At 42.1% G+C, this 21,012-nt stretch overlaps 1 protein-coding gene across 1 annotated transcript; it reads left to right on the top strand.

Annotated features, from left to right (window-relative positions):
* Positions 1–1,008: 1,008 nt before the first annotated feature.
* Positions 1,009–21,012, top strand: LOC5521547 (condensin complex subunit 3). Its single transcript, XM_048729611.1, has 18 exons — positions 1,009–1,385; positions 1,830–2,238; positions 2,502–2,628; positions 2,829–2,977; positions 3,256–3,472; positions 3,793–3,915; positions 5,727–5,940; positions 6,163–6,339; positions 6,491–6,598; positions 7,270–7,389; positions 8,530–8,817; positions 9,322–9,503; positions 18,323–18,506; positions 18,675–18,842; positions 19,198–19,537; positions 19,614–19,704; positions 20,212–20,253; positions 20,621–21,012. Exons 1-18 carry the CDS (start codon positions 1,131–1,133, stop codon positions 20,706–20,708), a joined length of 3,282 nt encoding a protein of 1,093 aa, XP_048585568.1. The 5' UTR covers positions 1,009–1,130; the 3' UTR covers positions 20,709–21,012.

Here is a 21,012-nt window from a genome sequence, read left to right as displayed (position 1 = left end):
TGGAAACTGGTAAATTTTAAATTATTATGTGCTCACCTATAATAATCTAAAAATTACCAGTTTCCAACAGCGATTTGCAGGATGCAAGCCAATAGCAGCATTTCTTGATCAAAATATTGTAACCTTGAAAACATCTATGTTCTTTTAAAAAGAAATTATCCAAGTTCTAATGTTACCTTATATAATCTGTTTTGTGTATATTTAGAAAAAAATGTAAACACATAGATGATTGCTAGTTCATCTCTTAGTTCTAATGTGGCCTCATATAATATGTTTTGTGTATATTTAGAAAAAAAATGGAAACACATAGATAATTGCTAGTTCATCTCCTAGATCTCACTCACTGTATGTAAACAAAAATAAAAATAAACACCAATTAATGACCATAACTCATTGACCATAGTACTCAGTAGAGAGAGAGAGGGGGGGGGGGGGGGGGGGAAGATCCAGGATTTCTTGAAAGAGGAAGGGGATACTCATATATGAGCCAAATTTGTAGATTTTATTCCTCGTACATTTAAAAAATAAAATCTTATTTTTAAGTCAGGCCCCCATAAATCCCTGGATCTGAGAAAATCAGGCAAATTAGTATATAAACTTGCTTTTACCAGGAGATATGGCAACTCACACATGTATCCACCACTTCCTGTTATGAAAAAAGAAATACGGTATATATCCCTAGGCAAGACTTTTGCTATAGACATTTTGGGGGCCAAAAACTCTGAAACTGGATAAAAAATGTAGGTCTAAAGTGAAAAAAGAAATAATAATAATAAAGACATTCTGGGAAAAAAATAAGATTGTCATTATATGCTAGGTCCATCGCATACATATAATATCATCACAGGCCCTTGATTATCCTCCAGCCTAGAAAAAATAAGACTGTCATTATATGCTAGGTCCATCGCATACATATAATATCATCACAGGCCCTTGATTATCTTCCAGCCTCCGACACTAAATGTGTTTCGGATGCCCTGTGGCGTTTTTCACAGGGCCTGGTGCGAGTACCCATATTTGGTTGCGCGCCATTTTTCGAAAGAACGTTTATTTTTGCTTCTACAAGAACAAATTGTTCAGCAAAATATCGGCTCAAAATCAGCGTTGAAACAAGATAATAGCGCCAAACTATGCCAGCTGAGTGTAAAAGTGTTCGTGATGTTTTTGAGGAGGCACAGCGGGGCTTTCAGCTCCATGCAAAACTTATTCGCTCACTCAAAAAGATTCAAGACTCAAGCGAAAGCGAGGATGACTTTCGAGAAACCTTCCTTAAGCACTTGACGCATGCCATGATCGTGTTCAAGAGAGAACCAGCGGTGGAAAGAATCATGGAGTTTGTCGCTAAATACGCAACAGCACGAATACATTATGTTGCTCCTGAAAAGGTTGGTAGAGAAAGGCACAGTTCATTTAAGCTTACTTACTTATACAATGCTTGTACTAATCTGAAAGTTGACTTTCTAGTTTTGTATCTCAACTACAGTATTCTCCACTGAACCTGAAAATGTAGCTTTTTGCTGGAATGGGCTTCATAACAAAATAAGAATTTTAATATTAAAGAAGTTAAGGAATAAAAACTAAAATTTTGCATAGTCGAAGACCAGTTTTAAGTTTCAAACTTGCTTAAATACTTACTTACATTATATTACTTTCGGTTGACCATAAGTTTATAAGCACTTTGTACATTTTAGTGCTATCCTTTTTAAATAAGGTTTTTGTTATTATGTCTGGTTCAAGAACAAGGCTGCTTAGGTACAGTATTAAGCGTGATAACATTTAAGTCTAGTATTAAATCGAGTGACAACTGAATGCTGTCCTTATCATGACAGACTGACAACCTAAGTGGTGACGAAGACGAGTGTGAAATCACAAGTCACTTCTTGCGTTATGTGTTTATGTTCCTACTTGAGTGCCATGACTCAAGGGACAAGGCTGTTCGATTCCGCACATGCCAGCTTATCAACAAACTGCTGAATAGCATGGATGATGAAGCAAGTATTGAGGATGACATAGCAGACAAGATCTTTGATTGCATGCTAGTACGGCTGAAGGACAAGATCCCGGTCATCCGTGTACAAGCCGTGCTTGCTCTAGCCAGGCTTCAAGACCCGAGTGATGAGGACTGCCCTATTATAGCCTCGTACTTGCAGCTGTTGTCAACCGACTCTTCAGCTGACGTGCGGCGCACTGTGTTGGCCAATATTGTACTTTCTCGCAAAACCCTGCCAAATATAATTGGTGAGTTTATAATCTCATACATGAATGGTGAAAGTATGTATATTCAGTTGAATCCTGTTGACTTTTTATTTGTCTTCTTATCTACTTTCCAAGAACTGTATTCTTTATCAGCCCCCCCCTCCCCCTATCAACCTTGCTTTTTAGCCCTAAAACTCACAAGAGGAGATGGCGTCAACATGCCTATAGGAGAATTTTAATTGTTTGTAGTATTAGTATTGTTTGTAGTTGGAGTAGGGCTCATCTGTAATCCTTTTTTACTTTAGAGAGAACTCATGATGTAACTGAATCAGTAAGAAAAATAGCGTACCGCATTGTTGCTGAAAAGACCAAGATTCAATGGTTGAGTATTGCTCAAAGGGTGCAGGTTCTACAAGATGGCTTGAATGACAGGTATCAAAACAGTAAAACCCACTGACTCGTATCTTGTTAACTGCCATTGTGTTTGTTTACAAGTCTTCCATGTTACCAAGCTAAATCTGTTTTTTTTTTGCAAATAAGCTCTATCCAGGATAAAGATTCTAGATTCTTTATGGCAACAGGGAGGGCCCTACAACATTCACCTATTGCTTACAAAATATGCATTCCTTCAGGTCTGAAGCAGTGAAGGACATTTGCATCAAGAGCGTGTTGCAGGGCTGGTTGAGATCATTTGATGGAAACATTGTTGAACTGCTTAAGTGTGTGGATGTTGAGAACTCTTCTGAAACTGCAGAGGCAGCCGTCAAGGCTCTACTCAAAGGTGATGATTGTTTTTTATTTCCTATATTTTTTCATGGTTGGCTGTCAAATGCCATCACAAAGGCTGACAAAGAATCAATGGATTGCATTTCTCTCCAGAAACTATACATCCAAAAACTATACTGTACATACACCTAAAAAGTTACATAAGAGGTCACACTACTTGATATTCTTTGCATTTCTTGTGCCCTAGGTTGCTCTGGAAACCCTAACACCCCTGAAAAGTTACAAAAGATGTTGAAAAAACTTGATATTTTCTACTATTTTCTCTTAATCTAGGTCTGCCGAAGGAGGACTTAAAGCTGAAGATAAATGCTCTGAAGACAGACCCCAGCCAAGCAGGACCTGTAACTGTAAACTATGACGCACTGGATTCAGAGACAGCTTTCTACTGGCGATGCCTCGGCCAGCACCTCAAGTCTCTAGGGGTTGAAGGGGAGGAGTTACTGGACACTCTGCTACCAGAAGTGACAGCTTTCTGTCAGTACATTCAAGGGTGAGAGTTATTACACCTCACAGGTGGAACTTTATACTTGTCATGCCAAATGTCGGCACTGCAAAGCTTACCATTATGTGAATTTCACTTATAGAGCTTTTCAGGATGTACTTAGCTATGATAATGATGAGGAGTCTAAAGTCTGACAGAGCCCAAAATAGCTGAGGATAGAAATTTATTACCCCATAATATACCTAACCCTGAAGGCTACGCCCCCATAAATACATGAAATTCAACACTTCGCCAATCACCTTTTCCCTGGGACACAACTGCACATGAAATGAATTCTCAATATGTTTCTCTACTTGTCTGCCTTATAGATTTACTGAGGGTCACTTCACCTCACCACCAGAGATCACCAGCGAGAAACTACAAGAGACATTTATAGCAACACAACTGCTCCTCCTAGCTGGCGTGATGGACTTGTCTGATGAAGTAGGAAGGTAACGCCTGTCATGTTCCCCTTAATAATAATACAATAAAAATCATATTGGCCTGGTCTTACAATGTCTTGTTAGTCCTAGAAAGCACCTAGGTCAACTTTTTCATCAACTGCTTATCGTATCTTACCATGTGTCATTATTCCCAGGAAGTACCTACAGTACTGTACACCAGCTTAATCGTGAACTGCTTACCTTACCATGTGTTATTATTCCCAGGAAGCGCCTAGGCCAGCTAGTTCGTGAGCTGCTCACCTTACCATGTGTTATTATTCCCAGGAAGAGCCTAGGCCAGCTAGTTCGTGAGCTGCCTACCTTACCATGTGTTATTATTCCCAGGAAGAGCCTAGGCCAGCTAGTTCGTGAGCTGCCTACCTTACCATGTGTTATTATTCCCAGGAAGCGCCTAGGCCAGCTAGTTCATGGGGCTGCTTACCTTACCATGTGTTATTATTCCCAGGAAGCGCCTAGGCCAGCTAGTTCATGGGGCTGCTTACCTTACCATGTGTTATTATTCCCAGGAATCGCCTAGGCCAGCTAGTTCATGAGCTGCTTACCTTACCATGTGTTATTATTCCCAGGAAGCGCCTAGGCCAGCTAGTTCGTGAACTGCTCACCTTACCATGTGTTATTATTCCCAGGAAGCGCCTAGGCCAGCTAGTTCATGAGCTGCTTACCTTACCATGTGTTATTATTCCCAGGAAGCGCCTAGGCCAGCTAGTTCATGGGGCTGCTTACCTTACCATGTGTTATTATTCCCAGGAATCGCCTAGGCCAGCTAGTTCATGAGCTGCTTACCTTACCATGTGTTATTATTCCCAGGAAGCGCCTAGGCCAGCTAGTTCGTGAACTGCTCACCTTACCATGTGTTATTATTCCCAGGAAGCGCCTAGGCCAGCTAGTTCATGAGCTGCTTACCTTACCATGTGTTATTATTCCCAGGAAGAGCCTAGGCCAGCTAGTTCGTGAACTGCTCACCTTACCATGTGTTATTATTCCCAGGAAGCGCCTAGGCCAGCTAGTTCGTGAGCTGCCTACCTTACCATGTGTTATTATTCCCAGGAAGCGCCTAGGCCAGCTAGTTCGTGAGCTGCCTACCTTACCATGTGTTATTATTCCCAGGAAGCGCCTAGGCCAGCTAGTTCATGGGGCTGCTTACCTTACCATGTGTTATTATTCCCAGGAAGCGCCTAGGCCAGCTAGTTCGTGAGCTGCCTACCTTACCATGTGTTATTATTCCCAGGAAGCGCCTAGGCCAGCTAGTTCGTGAGCTGCTTACCTTACCATGTGTTATTATTCCCAGGAAGCGCCTAGGCCAGCTAGTTCATGAGCTGCTTGCCTTACAATGTGTTATTATTCCCAGGAAGCACCTAGGCCAGCTAGTTCGTGAACTGCTCACCTTACCATGTGTTATTATTCCCAGGAAGCGCCTAGGCCAGCTAGTTCATGGGGCTGCTTACCTTACCATGTGTTATTATTCCCAGGAAGCGCCCAGGCCAGCTAGTTCGTGAACTGCTCACCTTACCATGTCTTATAATTTCCAGGAAGCGCCTACTGTACACCAGTTTGTTCATGAACTGCTTACTGTATCTTACCATGTGTCATTATTCCCAGGAAGTACCTACAGTACTGTACACCAGCTCATTCGTGAACTGCTTACTGCTTACCATGTGTTATTTTTTCCCAGGAAGTGCCTAGGCCAGCTAGTTTGTGAACTGCTTACCTTACCATGTGTTATTATTCCCAGGAATCGCCTACTGTACACCAGTTTGTTTGTGAACTTACTGTATCTTACCATGTCTTATTATTCCCAGGAAGCGCCTGGGACAGCTCGTTCACGAGCTGCTGGTGTCGCCGAACATCCCAGAGCAGCTTGTCCATGTGCTCCACTCCAGATTCATAGACGTTGAGCCTGACGAGGAGACCAGAATCCAGGAGCTTGTGGAGATCATAGCAGATGTGCAACAGCCCATTGTTATTGTTGAGACTGCAGCCTCAAGGGAGGAGACTAGACAGAAAGAGCTGAAGGTACTCGCATCTAGTATCTGAGTTTAAATGCATTTGTTTGATTTTGAAATACCATCAGTCACAAATTGAAAGCAACGTGATCCATAGAAAGTACACGGTCCCTAAGCCTCGTTCAGAACTAGGACTGATGGATACATGCCAATTTCTGACATCTGTTATTGTCATAAATTATAAAAGCAGATGCCTCAGGTTTTAGTTAATCTCTTGTCTCATTGTGTGCAGATGGCTGCAATCAAGGTCAAGCTGATCCAGTACAAAGATGAGATGGATGAGCATGTCAGCAACCAGAACTTCTCCCTCGCTGCTGAATTGAAGGAGAAAATCAGTGAGCTGGAGGCCGAGAGAGATAGCATTATGGAGCAGAGTTCCTCTGTGTCTCTACCCGTCCGGGAAGAGAAGGCAAGATTCCATTGATTAACTTAACCTAAATGCAAGCAGCACTTCTTGCCTGCCAACAACAAATTAAAGATATACTTCTTTGTTTTGATCCGAAATAATTTTATAACCATGCAATAATTTTGCTAAAATCCTATGACTCTCTCTTTATCAGGATGACCCTGCAACCTTGCTCAAGTGTTTAACAATTGCCTGTGAGATGCTGGAAGCTACCACAAGAAACGGGATGGGTCCCACCCTGCTCACGCTTGTAGATACCTTGGTAAAAACTTGCTTTACTCAATCTACCATTTTTCATAAACAGTTATTTTTAATGGAAAATAAAGTCAGGGGTTTTATTAAGCGCCGGCTACTTTTTTTAAAAAAGTATTGAACTAAAAAGATAAAACAACTTCCACCCCCTACTTATCAATCTCCACCGCCTACTCTGAAAGTAAATGAAAGCCCTGAAAGTATCCCAGCTAGATCATTGCCTTGGCTTGCCAATGCTGCCCCCTCTGTTCTTTGACATTGTTTTCCTATGAAGGCAAAGCAAACAAAAGGGGGTACCTAGGGATGAGGGCTTGTTCTGCTTCCACCGTCTTGATTTTGATTAGTATCAAGTAAAAAGCAAACACAAAGATTGATATAAATAGTGGGTGAGGCGAGAAATCAAACATGCTTGAAAGTAAGACACCATCTCAAAGCATCACAGCCTTCTGGTAGCATTATGACTATGAAGCAGAACCATGACACTTCAGAGGCAAACCCTTAACAGTCATTTAACTAGGGGCTTAACATATTGAGGGAGGGGGTTCACAATGGCTTTAAATTCAAGTGTCACAGCGTAATGACACTTAAGATGCAACCCTCAGGCAGGAGGGGGCTTACACATACTGGTGGCATCTTTCTGACCTACAGTGTATTCAAAATTCATTTTTTTTTTTTTGTTAGGTTGTACCTGGTGTTCAGAATGAGAACCCCCTTGTACGAAATGCTGCTGTCAAATGTCTGGGACTGTGTGCCCTGCTGAGCTGTGAATTCGCCAGGAAGCATTTAGTACTCTTCCTTCAGGTGTGTCACCATAAAGATGTAGGAGACATTTCCTTACTGTGGAGAGGAGGATAAACCCTTAATTGCATTGCTATAAATTCCACTTGCTTTGCTTGATTTTATTTTCCCAAAATCGCGAAAATAAAGTGATCTGGTTTTTAGGAAAATAGGAAAATCGTGAAAATAAAGTGTCGCGAAATATTGCCATCTCAAAATCGTGAAATTTTGAGGTTGCGACAATTAAGTGTAACAAGGTATGTAAATTATATTTAAATGTGTTGTAATAATCAAAACTAAAACAATTTGTAACAAAAAGATGCATGGGCTAAATTTAGTTTAATAAAAAATCTATAAATACAAGTCCAACTCAACCCCTTACTGTACTATGTGTACATTAGATGACTAAATAGAAAAGGTATTTCCATAAAGCTTATTAAACTGCAAATATTCCCTCAAAGGATTCTTATGTACTCACTTAATTTTCGCTCATCCTTATTTTCGCGACACTTAATTTTCGCACATCCTTATTTTCGCGACACGTAATTTTCGTGTAACTTTATTTTCCCGAGTCTTTTAAAATAGCAAATTTAAAGTGACACGAAAATTAAGTGTAGTAAGGTGGCTATAGTGCGACCTTTTCTTATGTGGCACCAGAATATCTATCTATGCAGTAAATGTATACCACCTACACTCATTGTATCATATTTATTGCTATGTAGGTGGCTCATTTGGATCATATTTATTGCTATGTAGGTGGCTCATTTGGATCATATTTATTGCTATGTAGGTGGCTCATTTGGATCATATTTATTGCTATGTAGGTGGCTCATTTGGATCATATTTATTGCTATGTAGGTGGCTCAGTTGGATCATATTTATTGCTATGTAGGTGGCTCATTTGGATCATATTTATTGCTATGTAGGTGGCTCATTTGGATCATATTTATTGCTATGTAGGTGGCTCATTTGGATCATATTTATTGCTATGTAGGTGGCTCATTTGGATCATATTTATTGCTATGTAGGTGGCTCATTTGGATCATATTTATTGCTATGTAGGTGGCTCATTTGGATCATATTTATTGCTATGTAGGTGGCTCATTTGGATCATATTTATTGCTATGTAGGTGGCTCATTTGGATCATATTTATTGCTATGTAGGTGGCTCAGTTGGATCAAGAGACTGTCCAGGTCACAGCACTCCAGGTTGTGTTTGACCTGCTCCAAAAGTTTGGCTTAGAGGCATTCAAACTGAACCCAGCTCAAGAAATTTTGGATCAAGATAAGTCTTCCACTGAGTCTGAGACTGACCAGGAAGGGGAGGAGAGGAGCAAGGAAGAAGGAGAAGAAATGGGCGAGGAAGGGGAAGGAGAGAAAACGGGGGAACGTGGAGTAGATAACACTGCTACCAGTGTACTACAGATACTGACAGGGCTGCTTGAAAGTGAGGTAGGTTTTTAATTGATGATCATTGATATGCAACATTAGCTTGCAGTCGGCTGAGGACACAATATGAAAACTCTACAAGATCAGTATGGCTATACCTCAGGGTAGAGATGGGGTGAATAACACACTGCTATCGGTGACTCATTCTACATTGACTGCATTGACTAAACTCAACAGCTACCATGATGCCAGGGATTAAAGCAACATTTTCTGTTGTTTCATCACAAACTTCAGTTTTTCCGCAGTCAGACCTGTTGACCGCAATTCACAAAACATTGCGTTTTTTTACCCAAGTCACAATGGTTGAGGAAAAAATAATGCATACTGTAGCATCCTTATTCTTCATGTTCATGACAGCATTTGCAGACAGTTTTCCTTGCATCCAGACTTGTCAGTTGGCAGAAACTAGAGCCCTGGGGCACCACAAATACAAAAGATTTGAGAACAAATTTGAAAACTTTGAAATAGCCTTTTTGAATGACATTCTATATGATGATCTACCTATAGAGCAATGACCTGCGGAATACAGCAGCAGAGGGACTTGCCAAGCTGCTTCTGTCTGGCAGGGTCCTCAGCGCGAAGCTCCTATCTCGCCTGATCTTGCTGTGGTACAATCCAACTACAGAAGACGATGGACTGCTTAGGCACTGTATTGGCGTCTTCCTCCCTGTCTTTGCATTCTCCTCACGGTAGGTTTATGCCATGCAGAAAGGTTGTAAATGTCCTCCTGAATCAGAACACATTTTAGCCTGATTCTCAGACTTATTAGAGAGAGAGAGAGAGAGAGAACGTGTGACATCTATAAATCATTGAGGCTAGGTATATGTAAACTACAAATAAAGACATGATTAGCAAATGCAAGCAAAATGTCTCATGTTTCCTCACACATTAGATCCCCATATAACCACATGGCCAGGGACCCTAAAATTGCATCATTATAAAAAAATTCATTACATCAATATGTTTTATTGTTGGCAGGATGCAAATTTTTATATAGATAGATTATTGCTAGGTTCACTTTATTTAAATTTATCTTAAATAGTCATTTACAATGGTTGTGACATCATTTAAAATATTTAGTGTAATCCATGAGTGCTCTCCCTTGTAGAATCAACCAGGAGCTGGTTGTGGCATTATTTAAAATCTTTAGTGTAACCCATGAGTGCTCTCCCTCGTAGAACCAACCAGGAGCTGGTTGTGACATCATTTAAAATATTCAGTGTAATCCATGAGTGCTCTCCCTCGTAGAACCAACCAGGAGCTGGTTGTGACATCATTTAAAATCTTTAGTGTAACCCATGAGTGTTCTCCCTCGTAGAATCAACCAGGAGCTGGTTGTGACATCATTTAAAATCTTTAGTGTAACCCATGAGTGTTCTCCCTCGTAGAACCAACCAGGAGCTGGTTGTGACATCATTTAAAATCTTTAGTGTAACCCATGAGTGTTCTCCCTCGTAGAATCAACCAGGAGCTGGTTGTGACATCATTTAAAATCTTTAGTGTAACCCATGAGTGTTCTCCCTCGTAGAACCAACCAGGAGCTGGTTGTGACATCATTTAAAATCGTTAGTGTAACCCATGAGTGTTCTCCCTTGTAGAATCAACCAGGAGCTGGTTGTGGCATCATTTAAAATCTTTAGTGTAACCCATGAGTGCTCTCCCTTGTAGAACCAACCAGGAGCTGGTTGTGACATCATTTAAAATATTCAGTGTAATCCATGAGTGCTCTCCCTCGTAGAACCAACCAGGAGCTGGTTGTGACATCATTTAAAATCTTTAGTGTAACCCATGAGTGTTCTCCCTCGTAGAACCAACCAGGAGCTGGTTGTGACATCATTTAAAATCTTTAGTGTAACCCATGAGTGCTCTTCCTCGTAGAACCAACCAGGAGCTGGTTGTGACATCATTTAAAATATTTAGTGTAACCCATGAGTGTTCTCCCTCGTAGAACCAACCAGGAGCTGGTTGTGACATCATTTAAAATATTTAGTGTAATCCATGAGTGCTCTCCCTCGTAGAACCAACCAGGAGCTGGTTGTGGCATCATTTAAAATCTTTAGTGTAATCCATGAGTGCTCTCCCTCGTAGAACCAACCAGGAGCTGGTTGTGGCATCATTTAAAATCTTTAGTGTAATCCATGAGTGTTCTCCCTCGTAGAACCAACCAGGAGCTGGTTGTGACATCATTTAAAATCTTTAGTGTAATCCATGAGTGCTCTCCCTCGTAGAACCAACCAGGAGCTGGTTGTAACATCATTTAAAATCTTTAGTGTAATCCATGAGTGTTCTCCCTCGTAGAACCAACCAGGAGCTGGTTGTGGCATCATTTAAAATCTTTAGTGTAATCCATGAGTGTTCTCCCTCGTAGAATCAACCAGGAGCTGGTTGTGGCATCATTTAAAATCTTTAGTGTAATCCATGAGTGCTCTCCCTCGTAGAACCAACCAGGAGCTGGTTGTGACATCATTTAAAATCTTTAGTGTAATCCATGAGTGCTCTCCCTCGTAGAACCAACCAGGAGCTGGTTGTAACATCATTTAAAATCTTTAGTGTAATCCATGAGTGTTCTCCCTCGTAGAACCAACCAGGAGCTGGTTGTGGCATCATTTAAAATCTTTAGTGTAATCCATGAGTGTTCTCCCTCGTAGAATCAACCAGGAGCTGGTTGTGGCATCATTTAAAATCTTTAGTGTAATCCATGAGTGCTCTCCCTCGTAGAACCAACCAGGAGCTGGTTGTGGCATCATTTAAAATCTTTAGTGTAATCCATGAGTGCTCTCCCTTGTAGAACCAACCAGGAGCTGGTTGTGACATCATTTAAAATCTTTAGTGTAATCCATGAGTGCTCTCCCTCGTAGAACCAACCAGGAGCTGGTTGTGGCATCATTTAAAATCTTTAGTGTAACCCATGAGTGCTCTCCCTCGTAGAACCAACCAGGAGCTGGTTGTGACATCATTTAAAATCTTTAGTGTAACCCATGAGTGTTCTCCCTCGTAGAACCAACCAGGAGCTGGTTGTGACATCATTTAAAATCTTTAGTGTAACCCATGAGTGTTCTCCCTCGTAGAACCAACCAGGAGCTGGTTGTGACATCATTTAAAATCTTTAGTGTAATCCATGAGTGCTCTCCCTCGTAGAACCAACCAGGAGCTGGTTGTGACATCATTTAAAATCTTTAGTGTAACCCATGAGTGTTCTCCCTCGTAGAATCAACCAGGAGCTGGTTGTGACATCATTTAAAATCTTTAGTGTAACCCATGAGTGTTCTCCCTCGTAGAACCAACCAGGAGCTGGTTGTGACATCATTTAAAATCTTTAGTGTAATCCATGAGTGCTCTCCCTCGTAGAACCAACCAGGAGCTGGTTGTGGCATCATTTAAAATATTTAGTGTAATCCATGAGTGTTCTCCCTCGTAGAACCAACCAGGAGCTGGTTGTGGCATCATTTAAAATCTTTAGTGTAACCCATGAGTGCTCTCCCTCGTAGAACCAACCAGGAGCTGGTTGTGGCATCATTTAAAATCTTTAGTGTAATCCATGAGTGTTCTCCCTCGTAGAACCAACCAGGAGCTGGTTGTGGCATCATTTAAAATATTTAGTGTAACCCATGTGTGCTCTTCCTCGTAGAATCAACCGGGAGCTGGTTGTGGCATCATTTAAAATCTTTAGTGTAATCCATGAGTGCTCTCCCTCGTAGAACCAACCAGGAGCTGGTTGTGGCATCATTTAAAATCTTTAGTGTAATCCATGAGTGTTCTCCCTCGTAGAACCAACCAGGAGCTGGTTGTGGCATCATTTAAAATCTTTAGTGTAATCCATGAGTGTTCTCCCTCGTAGAACCAACCAGGAGCTGGTTGTGGCATCATTTAAAATCTTTAGTGTAATCCATGAGTGTTCTCCCTCGTAGAACCAACCAGGAGCTGGTTGTGGCATCATTTAAAATCTTTAGTGTAATCCATGAGTGCTCTCCCTCGTAGAACCAACCAGGAGCTGGTTGTGGCATCATTTAAAATCTTTAGTGTAATCCATGAGTGCTCTCCCTCGTAGAACCAACCAGGAGCTGGTTGTGGCATCATTTAAAATCTTTAGTGTAATCCATGAGTGCTCTCCCTTGTAGAACCAACCAGGAGCTGGTTGTGACATCATTTAAAATCTTTAGTGTAATCCATGAGTGTTCTCCCTCGTAGAACCAACCAGGAGCTGGTTGTAACATCATTTAAAATCTTTAGTGTAATCCAGGAGTGCTCTTCCTTGTAGAACCAACCAGGAGCTGGTTGTGGCATCATTTAAAATATTTAGTGTAATCCATGAGCGCTCTCCCTCGTAGAACCAACCAGGAGCTGGTTGTGGCATCATTTAAAATCTTTAGTGTAACCCATGTGTGCTCTCCCTCGTAGAACCAACCAGGAGCTGGTTGTGGCATCATTTAAAATCTTTAGTGTAATCCATGAGTGCTCTCCCTCGTAGAATCAACCAGGAGCTGGTTGTGGCATCATTTAAAATCTTTAGTGTAATCCATGAGTGTTCTCCCTCGTAGAACCAACCAGGAGCTGGTTGTGGCATCATTTAAAATCTTTAGTGTAATCCATGAGTGTTCTCCCTCGTAGAACCAACCAGGAGCTGGTTGTGGCATCATTTAAAATATTTAGTGTAATCCATGAGTGCTCTCCCTCGTAGAACCAACCAGGAGCTGGTTGTGGCATCATTTAAAATCTTTAGTGTAATCCATGAGTGTTCTCCCTCGTAAAACCAACCAGGAGCTGGTTGTGGCATCATTTAAAATCTTTAGTGTAATCCATGAGTGCTCTCCCTCGTAGAACCAACCAGGAGCTGGTTGTGGCATCATTTAAAATATTTAGTGTAATCCATGAGTGCTCTCCCTCGTAGAACCAACCAGGAGCTGGTTGTGACATCATTTAAAATATTTAGTGTAACCCATGAGTGTTCTCCCTCGTAGAACCAACCAGGAGCTGGTTGTGACATCATTTAAAATATTTAGTGTAATCCATGAGTGCTCTCCCTCGTAGAACCAACCAGGAGCTGGTTGTGGCATCATTTAAAATCTTTAGTGTAATCCATGAGTGCTCTCCCTCGTAGAACCAACCAGGAGCTGGTTGTGGCATCATTTAAAATCTTTAGTGTAATCCATGAGTGTTCTCCCTCGTAGAACCAACCAGGAGCTGGTTGTGGCATCATTTAAAATCTTTAGTGTAATCCATGAGTGCTCTCCCTCGTAGAACCAACCAGGAGCTGGTTGTGGCATCATTTAAAATCTTTAGTGTAATCCATGAGTGCTCTCCCTCGTAGAACCAACCAGGAGCTGGTTGTGGCATCATTTAAAATATTTAGTGTAATCCATGAGTGCTCTCCCTCGTAGAACCAACCAGGAGCTGGTTGTGACATCATTTAAAATATTTAGTGTAACCCATGAGTGTTCTCCCTCGTAGAACCAACCAGGAGCTGGTTGTGACATCATTTAAAATATTTAGTGTAATCCATGAGTGCTCTCCCTCGTAGAACCAACCAGGAGCTGGTTGTGGCATCATTTAAAATCTTTAGTGTAATCCATGAGTGCTCTCCCTCGTAGAACCAACCAGGAGCTGGTTGTGGCATCATTTAAAATCTTTAGTGTAATCCATGAGTGTTCTCCCTTGTAGAACCAACCAGGAGCTGGTTGTGGCATCATTTAAAATCTTTAGTGTAACCCATGTGTGCTCTCCCTCGTAGAACCAACCAGGAGCTGGTTGTGACATCATTTAAAATCTTTAGTGTAACCCATGAGTGCTCTCCCTCGTAGAACCAACCAGGAGCTGGTTGTGACATCATTTAAAATCTTTAGTGTAACCCATGAGTGCTCTCCCTCGTAGAACCAACCAGGAGCTGGTTGTGGCATCATTTAAAATCTTTAGTGTAATCCATGAGTGTTCTCCCTCGTAGAACCAACCAGGAGCTGGTTGTGGCATCATTTAAAATCTTTAGTGTAATCCATGAGTGCTCTCCCTCGTAGAACCAACCAGGAGCTGGTTGTGACATCATTTAAAATCTTTAGTGTAATCCATGAGTGCTCTCCCTCGTAGAATCAACCAGGAGCTGGTTGTGACATCATTTAAAATATTTAGTGTAATCCATGAGTGTTCTCCCTCGTAGAACCAACCAGGAGCTGGTTGTGGCATCATTTAAAATCTTTAGTGTAATCCATGAGTGCTCTCCCTCGTAGAACCAACCAGGAGCTGGTTGTGACATCATTTAAAATATTTAGTGTAACCCATGAGTGTTCTCCCTCGTAGAACCAACCAGGAGCTGGTTGTGACATCATTTAAAATATTTAGTGTAATCCATGAGTGCTCTCCCTCGTAGAACCAACCAGGAGCTGGTTGTGGCATCATTTAAAATCTTTAGTGTAATCCATGAGTGCTCTCCCTCGTAGAACCAACCAGGAGCTGGTTGTGGCATCATTTAAAATCTTTAGTGTAATCCATGAGTGCTCTCCCTCGTAGAACCAACCAGGAGCTGGTTGTGACATCATTTAAAATATTTAGTGTAATCCATGTGTGCTCTCCCTCGTAGAACCAACCAGGAGCTGGTTGTAACATCATTTAAAATCTTAAGTGTAATCCATGAGTGCTCTTCCTCGTAGAACCAACCAGGAGCTGGTTGTGGCATCATTTAAAATCTTTAGTGTAATCCATGAGTGCTCTCCCTCGTAGAACCAACCAGGAGCTGGTTGTAACATCATTTAAAATATTTAGTGTAATCCATGAGTGTTCTCCCTCGTAGAACCAACCAGGAGCTGGTTGTGGCATCATTTAAAATCTTTAGTGTAATCCATGAGTGTTCTCCCTCGTAGAACCAACCAGGAGCTGGTTGTAACATCATTTAAAATCTTTAGTGTAATCCATGAGTGCTCTCCCTCGTAGAACCAACCAGGAGCTGGTTGTAACATCATTTAAAATCTTTAGTGTAATCCATGAGTGTTCTCCCTCGTAGAACCAACCAGGAGCTGGTTGTGGCATCATTTAAAATCTTTAGTGTAATCCATGAGTGCTCTCCCTCGTAGAACCAACCAGGAGCTGGTTGTGACATCATTTAAAATCTTTAGTGTAACCCATGAGTGTTCTCCCTCGTAGAACCAACCAGGAGCTGGTTGTGGCATCATTTAAAATCTTTAGTGTAACCCATGAGTGTTCTCCCTCGTAGAACCAACCAGGAGCTGGTTGTGACATCATTTAAAATCTTTAGTGTAACCCATGAGTGTTCTCCCTCGTAGAACCAACCAGGAGCTGGTTGTAACATCATTTAAAATCTTTAGTGTAATCCATGAGTGTTCTCCCTCGTAGAACCAACCAGGAGCTGGTTGTGGCATCATTTAAAATCTTTAGTGTAATCCATGAGTGTTCTCCCTCGTAGAACCAACCAGGAGCTGGTTGTGGCATCATTTAAAATCTTTAGTGTAACCCATGAGTGTTCTCCCTCGTAGAACCAACCAGGAGCTGGTTGTGGCATCATTTAAAATCTTTAGTGTAACCCATGAGTGTTCTCCCTTGTAGAACCAACCAGGAGCTGGTTGTGACATCATTTAAAATCTTTAGTGTAATCCATGAGTGCTCTCCCTCGTAGAACCAACCAGGAGCTGGTTGTGGCATCATTTAAAATCTTTAGTGTAACCCATGAGTGCTCTCCCTCGTAGAACCAACCAGGAGCTGGTTGTGACATCATTTAAAATCTTTAGTGTAACCCATGAGTGTTCTCCCTCGTAGAACCAACCAGGAGCTGGTTGTGACATCATTTAAAATCTTTAGTGTAACCCATGAGTGTTCTCCCTCGTAGAACCAACCAGGAGCTGGTTGTGACATCATTTAAAATCTTTAGTGTAATCCATGAGTGCTCTCCCTCGTAGAACCAACCAGGAGCTGGTTGTGACATCATTTAAAATCTTTAGTGTAACCCATGAGTGTTCTCCCTCGTAGAATCAACCAGGAGCTGGTTGTGACATCATTTAAAATCTTTAGTGTAACCCATGAGTGTTCTCCCTCGTAGAACCAACCAGGAGCTGGTTGTGACATCATTTAAAATCTTTAGTGTAATCCATGAGTGCTCTCCCTCGTAGAACCAACCAGGAGCTGGTTGTGGCATCATTTAAAATATTTAGTGTAATCCATGAGTGTTGTCCCTCGTAGAACCAACCAGGAGCTGGTTGTGGCATCATTTAAAATCTTTAGTGTAATCCATGAGTGTTCTCCCTCGTAGAACCAACCAGGAGCTGGTTGTGGCATCATTTAAAATCTTTAGTGTAATCCATGAGTGCTCTCCCTCGTAGAACCAACCAGGAGCTGGTTGTGGCATCATTTAAAATCTTTAGTGTAATCCATGAGTGCTCTCCCTCGTAGAACCAACCAGGAGCTGGTTGTGGCATCATTTAAAATATTTAGTGTAATCCATGAGTGTTCTCCCTCGTAGAACCAACCAGGAGCTGGTTGTGGCATCATTTAAAATCTTTAGTGTAATCCATGAGTGCTCTCCCTTGTAGAACCAACCAGGAGCTGGTTGTGGCATCATTTAAAATATTTAGTGTAATCCAGGAGTGCTCTTCCTCGTAGAACCAACCAGGAGCTGGTTGTGGCATCATTTAAAATATTTAGTGTAATCCATGAGTGTTCTCCCTCGTAGAACCAACCAGGAGCTGGTTGTGACATCATTTAAAATCTTTAGTGTAACCCATGAGTGCTCTTCCTCGTAGAACCAACCAGGAGCTGGTTGTGGCATCATTTAAAATATTTAGTGTAATCCATGAGTGCTCTCCCTCGTAGAACCAACCAGGAGCTGGTTGTGACATCATTTAAAATCTTTAGTGTAACCCATGAGTGCTCTCCCTCGTAGAACCAACCAGGAGCTGGTTGTGGCATCATTTAAAATCTTTAGTGTAATCCATGAGTGTTCTCCCTCGTAGAACCAACCAGGAGCTGGTTGTGGCATCATTTAAAATATTTAGTGTAATCCATGAGTGCTCTCCCTCGTAGAACCAACCAGGAGCTGGTTGTGACATCATTTAAAATCTTTAGTGTAACCCATGAGTGCTCTCCCTCGTAGAATCAACCGGAAGCTGGTTGTGGCATCATTTAAAATATTTAGTGTAACCCATGTGTGCTCTCCCTCGTAGAACCAACCAGGAGCTGGTTGTGACATCATTTAAAATATTTAGTGTAATCCATGAGTGCTCTCCCTCGTAGAACCAACCAGGAGCTGGTTGTGACATCATTTAAAATATTTAGTGTAACCCATGAGTGCTCTCCCTCGTAGAATCAACCGGAAGCTGGTTGTGGCATCATTTAAAATATTTAGTGTAACCCATGTGTGCTCTCCCTCGTAGAACCAACCAGGAGCTGGTTGTGACATCATTTAAAATATTTAGTGTAATCCATGAGTGCTCTCCCTCGTAGAACCAACCAGGAGCTGGTTGTGACATCATTTAAAATATTTAGTGTAACCCATGTGTGCTCTCCCTCGTAGAACCAACCAGGAGCTAGTAGAAGAGTCCTTCCTTCCCACTCTACGCACACTGTTTAGCGCACCAGAGTCGTCACCACTGGCAACCATCAATTGCAACAATGTGGCAGAGCTGCTGGTTGAGTTGACCAATAACCAGCACCTGAATAAGATGGGCAACACTACCAGCTCCAAGGACACCACAGAGGTATGCCCTACATAGGCACTCCCTTAACTTGTCCAGCAGCAACTACCTTTCTGCAGACCATTCCCTTAACATGTAAATAATATGTATTATATTTCAAATTGATATATTACTGTATTCTTTAAATTTGCTATTTTGAAGTTCTTATACCTGTTATAATTTCATTTGTAGCAATGTAGCCATGTCTCATTGGCTCTGAAGGTAGCTAATGAGATTCTGTCCGACCCTGAGGCACCCGGCGTCCGAGTCCTGTGCAAGGTCCTGACCACCTTAGACCTCGGGGGTTGTGATCGGACAAGCGTCACGGACATGAAGGTCCTGTGCCAGCAGATGGCTGAGGTGCGCAGCACTGATTTGTAATAATAATGATGATGGTGATGGTGATGGTGATGGTGATGGTGATGGTGATGGTGATGGTGATGGTGATGGTGATGGTGATGGTGATGGTGATGATGATGACAATGATGATGGTGATGACAATGATGATGGAATGATATTTCTAGATCACATATTTTTTTTAAAGCTCTGGCTTATATAACCCAGACTTCTTAGACTGATATGTTAGGGAAGGTAGCATGATTGCACGCTATTATCATACCCTCTTCCTCTGGTGATCAAAACTCGACTCTACTCGCAAGACCTTATACAGCATCCTGATACTCCATTCTCATTTCACTCATCGCATGTTTCCCAGGCCATTGAGGAAACACCCTCTCTTAAGCTCCTGGAAAAGTTCCAGCGTAACCTGGCCCTTATGGAGCACGCTGCCGCAGGCCAGGAGGAGCCTGTATCCGCGTCAGCGGTGAGTGAGCAATCTCAAGATGAAGGTGCCAGCCAGGAAACTGCCGACAGTCAGGATAACAGTGATACAGTCACAGGTGACATTGCCAAAGTTCCTGGGATTGACCAGGAAAGTAATGGTGACCAGGCAGCTGGTGGTGACCAGGAAGCTAGCGAGCATGAGATGGAGGATAAGACTTCAGATAATACAAGGGCAGTTTTGGAGGAGGGCAGCTTGAATGTGGAAGATGAAGGTATGCGGCTGCTGACATTTTAACTGTCTATACCGAAAGATTTAGTACATGTGTGTAACAGTATTTTTGGATTTAGATTCTCTTTCCTCTACGATGCCCAAGGAAAAAGCAGCCAACTCTACAACGACGGCCAGAAAAACCCGTGCTTCCAAGAAAAAGGATGCAAGGTAAAAAAAAAAACTACTTCAAGACTAGCACATCCTCTGGGACCTAGGGCGATTGGGAGACAGGAAGCGGACGTATACGCGAAGACGAAAGACAGAGAGGGAAAAGACGTCCTTTTACTCCTCATTCTTTCGCGCGCGCTCTCTGTGTGCCCGATCTCCGCGACGCCCGGGCTCCCCGAGGATGGACTAGCAGTTGAAGAGGATTTGGCTAAATGCGACTACAATAAGAAACACCCTCGTACGATACTGATAAAAACCCTCATAAAATTCTTATGAAATAGGTAAACCAAGGTTTGTTTTGCTGTTTTCTAGGTTCTTATATGCTGCTATTTCCTATGTTCTTATATGCTTGTTTAGCTCTGTACATACTCACTGACTCACATTTTTTCCAGTGTCGCTGACAGCAAATCAACACGGTTCTTATATGGTTCTTATATGCTGCTATTTCCTATGTTCTTATATGCTTGTTTAGCTCTGTACATACTCACTGACTCACATTTTTTCTAGTGTCGCTGACAGCAAATCAATACGGCGAACACGCCCTACTAGGTGGGTACATTAGCCTGCGTAGCAAGCGTTTCTGTGGAGTTTCAGCAAGAATAATAAATAGCGAGCGAAGAGTATGGCCCCCAATAAATGGGGCTAGAGTTGCCTTCTCATTGCTCGGTTTTGTTGTTTGAAACTCCACAGAAACGCTTGCTACGCAGGCTATAGGTACATCCAAACCACAGATTGTGACACCTAACCATGTGGCATTCTTGTGTTGAGTGTTTTGATGGCAAGATTTTGTGAGAGTGAATGACGCAGTATGCTTGTTTTAATGTATGTAAAGATTTTTTTTAATCACCTTGCATGCTGATGCTGTATGTGTTGGTGACTGTGTTTTTCCAATCATGTTGCATGGTTTTTGTTGCAGGCGCACTCGCAACACGTCCGCTATCAAAGCAAAATTAGACCTCTCTGACAGCGACGTTACGTCTGACAAAGAGAACGAAGTCTTCTAGGAGAGTGTTTTTGTGTGTGGACGGGGGGGATTCCCGATCTACTGCACATCCACTAGATAGCGAGTGTCAGGTTTTGAGTATCATGTAAAACAAGATTCTGTGCAGTGCAAATCCCCAGGTCGTAGAGCGTGGAAACAAAATTGGAATTTGTGAGAGGGTTTCTTCCCTTTGTCTTCTCGGCCTTAGTTTTACCACATCTGCTTTTCATGGTGCTCCCGTTCCCATGCGCGATGTCGACCTTCTTTGTTATGTGAGCTATGCAAATAATAAAAGAAATACTATAAATACAATAATTTGAAACGCC

Source organism: Nematostella vectensis, chromosome 6 (assembly GCF_932526225.1).
Source record: "Nematostella vectensis chromosome 6, jaNemVect1.1, whole genome shotgun sequence".
Lineage (NCBI taxonomy): Eukaryota > Metazoa > Cnidaria > Anthozoa > Actiniaria > Edwardsiidae > Nematostella > Nematostella vectensis.
The sequence above is the reverse complement of the archived record's forward strand: the minus strand, read 5'-3'. Positions and strand labels throughout refer to the sequence as shown.